The sequence below is a fragment of the Colobus angolensis genome, unplaced genomic scaffold, assembly GCF_000951035.1.
Source record: "Colobus angolensis palliatus isolate OR3802 unplaced genomic scaffold, Cang.pa_1.0 Scaffold167, whole genome shotgun sequence".
NCBI classification, from domain to species: Eukaryota; Metazoa; Chordata; class Mammalia; order Primates; family Cercopithecidae; genus Colobus; species Colobus angolensis.
The window spans coordinates 1026015-1028339 of NW_012114788.1; the positions used below are offsets into that span (position 1 = coordinate 1026015).

General features: G+C 37.1%; 1 protein-coding gene across 1 annotated transcript in view; it reads left to right on the top strand.

Annotated features, from left to right (window-relative positions):
• The window catches only part of ATAD5 (ATPase family, AAA domain containing 5), a 75910-nt gene that overhangs the window by 43538 nt on the left and 30047 nt on the right, over nucleotides 1–2325 (top strand). Inside the window, 2 exon segments of the mRNA XM_011937699.1 lie at nucleotides 253–392; nucleotides 489–639. Of these exon segments, the coding sequence (XP_011793089.1) occupies nucleotides 253–392; nucleotides 489–639 (291 nt within the window).

Consider the following 2325-nt stretch of genomic DNA (forward strand, 5'->3'; position numbering starts at 1 on the left):
TTTAGTCGAGATGGGTTTCACCATGTTGGCCAGGCTGGTCTCGAACTCCTGACCTTGTGATCTGCCCGCCTCGGCTTCCCAAAGTGCTGGAATTACAGGCATGTACCACCATACCCGGCCTGATTTTCTACTTTTTATAAAGTAATGTTTCAGCATTTATTGCAAGAAGTTTGTGGGATTAGATCATTGGATTTCATAAGGTAGAACTGCTTCCTCAGCAATTATTTTATATGCATTTGAATAATTTTTCAGATTTCTCGGGTGGCATAGACTTTAAAGGCAGTTCAGATGATGAAGAGAGTCGTCTTTGCAATACTGTCCTTATAACAGGGCCAACAGGAGTGGGAAAAACTGCTGCTGTGTATGCTTGTGCCCAGGAGCTTGGATTTAAGGTTAGTAACAGCTATGATGAGAGAATGTCAGTGTAATAATTACCCTTGGATTAAAAGGAGACATAAACCATTCTCCCTTCATTTTTCTTCTTTTAGATATTTGAAGTGAATGCCTCTTCCCAGCGCAGTGGTAGACAAATTCTATCTCAGTTGAAGGAAGCTACTCAGTCCCATCAAGTAGATAAACAAGGTGTAAACTCACAAAAACCCTATTTTTTTAATAGCTACAACATAGGCAAGTCACCAAGTAAGTAAATTATTTTCCTTAAGCCATAATGTTTTGAAAAAAACAAAACCCAAGAAAATAATGTTAATTATCAACATTTTGCCATTTATTTTTTATCTTCTACACGTATATATATTCCCTGTCCACCCCTGCCAGATTATTTTAAAATAAATCTGAAGACCATCATATCATTTCACCCATACATTCTTCAATATTTATCTCTATTTGATAAGGACTTCTGAAAAAGCATAAGTATAATATCATAATCAGACCCAACAGAGTTAACACCCAGCCTAAGCAGCATAGCGAGACCTTGTCTCTACAAATAATAAAAAACAAATTAGCTAGGTGTGGTGGTGTATGCCTGTAGTCCCAGCTACTCTGGAAGTTGATGTGGGAGGATCACTTGAGCCTAGAAGGTTGAGGCTGCAGTGTGCTGTGATTGGGCCACTGCACTCCAGCCTTGGTGACAGTGTGAGACCCTGTCTCCAAAAAAAAGATCTGTTTAACTGTATTCCTTCATATCATCTCATATATAGTCTAATGTCAGTTTTCTGTTGTTTCAAATGATTTGTTCAAATCTGGATCCAAACAAGGTTCATATCTTACATTTGATTCAGGTCTCTTAACTTTCTTTTACTCTCGCTAACTAACAATTCACTCACCTTTCTTTTCATGTGATTTATTTGTTGAACAATTAGAGTCATTTGTCATGAAATTTTTCACATGCTGGATTTGTCTGCTGATTATATCCTCATGGTATCAGTTAACATAGTCCTCTTCCCTGTATTTCTTGTAAACTGACAGATCTATGGGCTTGATTAGACTCAGGTTCTGTTCTGGGTCTGGCATACATGTATAGGTGGCCTGTGTACTTCCTATGACATCATAGCAGATTATCCATTGTAGATTACAAAATGATAATTTTATAATTCTCTCTTTTGCATTTATTAGAATTTTAAAAGGAAGCACTATTCCTCATCAACTCTTTGGATGCTTTGAAATACAGTTTGTAGGCACCAGAAATGCTTCATTCTTTCCTTTTTTTATTAGTATTTAGAGTGATGGTGTCCTAGCAACCTTGACAGTTGACCAGTGAATTTTTATGCAGTTTAATTTTTTTTTTTTTTTTTTTGAGACGGAGTTTCGCTCTGTCTCCCTGGCTGGAGTGCAGTGGCGCGATCTCGGCTCACTACAAGCGTGCAGTTTAATTTTTTAAGTGTTATTATGAACTCATGGATTTTTATATATATAATATGTTTCACCTCTTTTGTGTTTATTTCTTTGTTGCTTTGAAGATTTTCTCACTGGTTTTAAGTAATTTGATTATGATGTGCCTTGGTGTACTTCTCTTCATGTTTCTTGTGCTTGGGATTTGTTGAGTTTCTTGCACATATGAGTTTATAGTTGGGAAGATGGAAGTTGATAAAATTTCAGCCAGAATTTCTTGAAATATTTTTTCTGTCCTCCCCATTTCCTTTGGCAACTCCAGTTATTATTATAGGTATTTTAGACCACTTTGAAATTGTCTTCTGGCACACTGATGCTTTGTTCAATTTTGTAGTCTTTTTCCTTTTTTTGTTTCAGTTTGGTTAGTTACTATCACTGTTTTTTTTTTTTTTTTTTTGAGGCGGAGTCTTGCTCTGTCACCCGGACTGGAGTGCAGTGGCCGGATCTCAGCTCACTGCAAGCTCCGCCTCCCGGGTT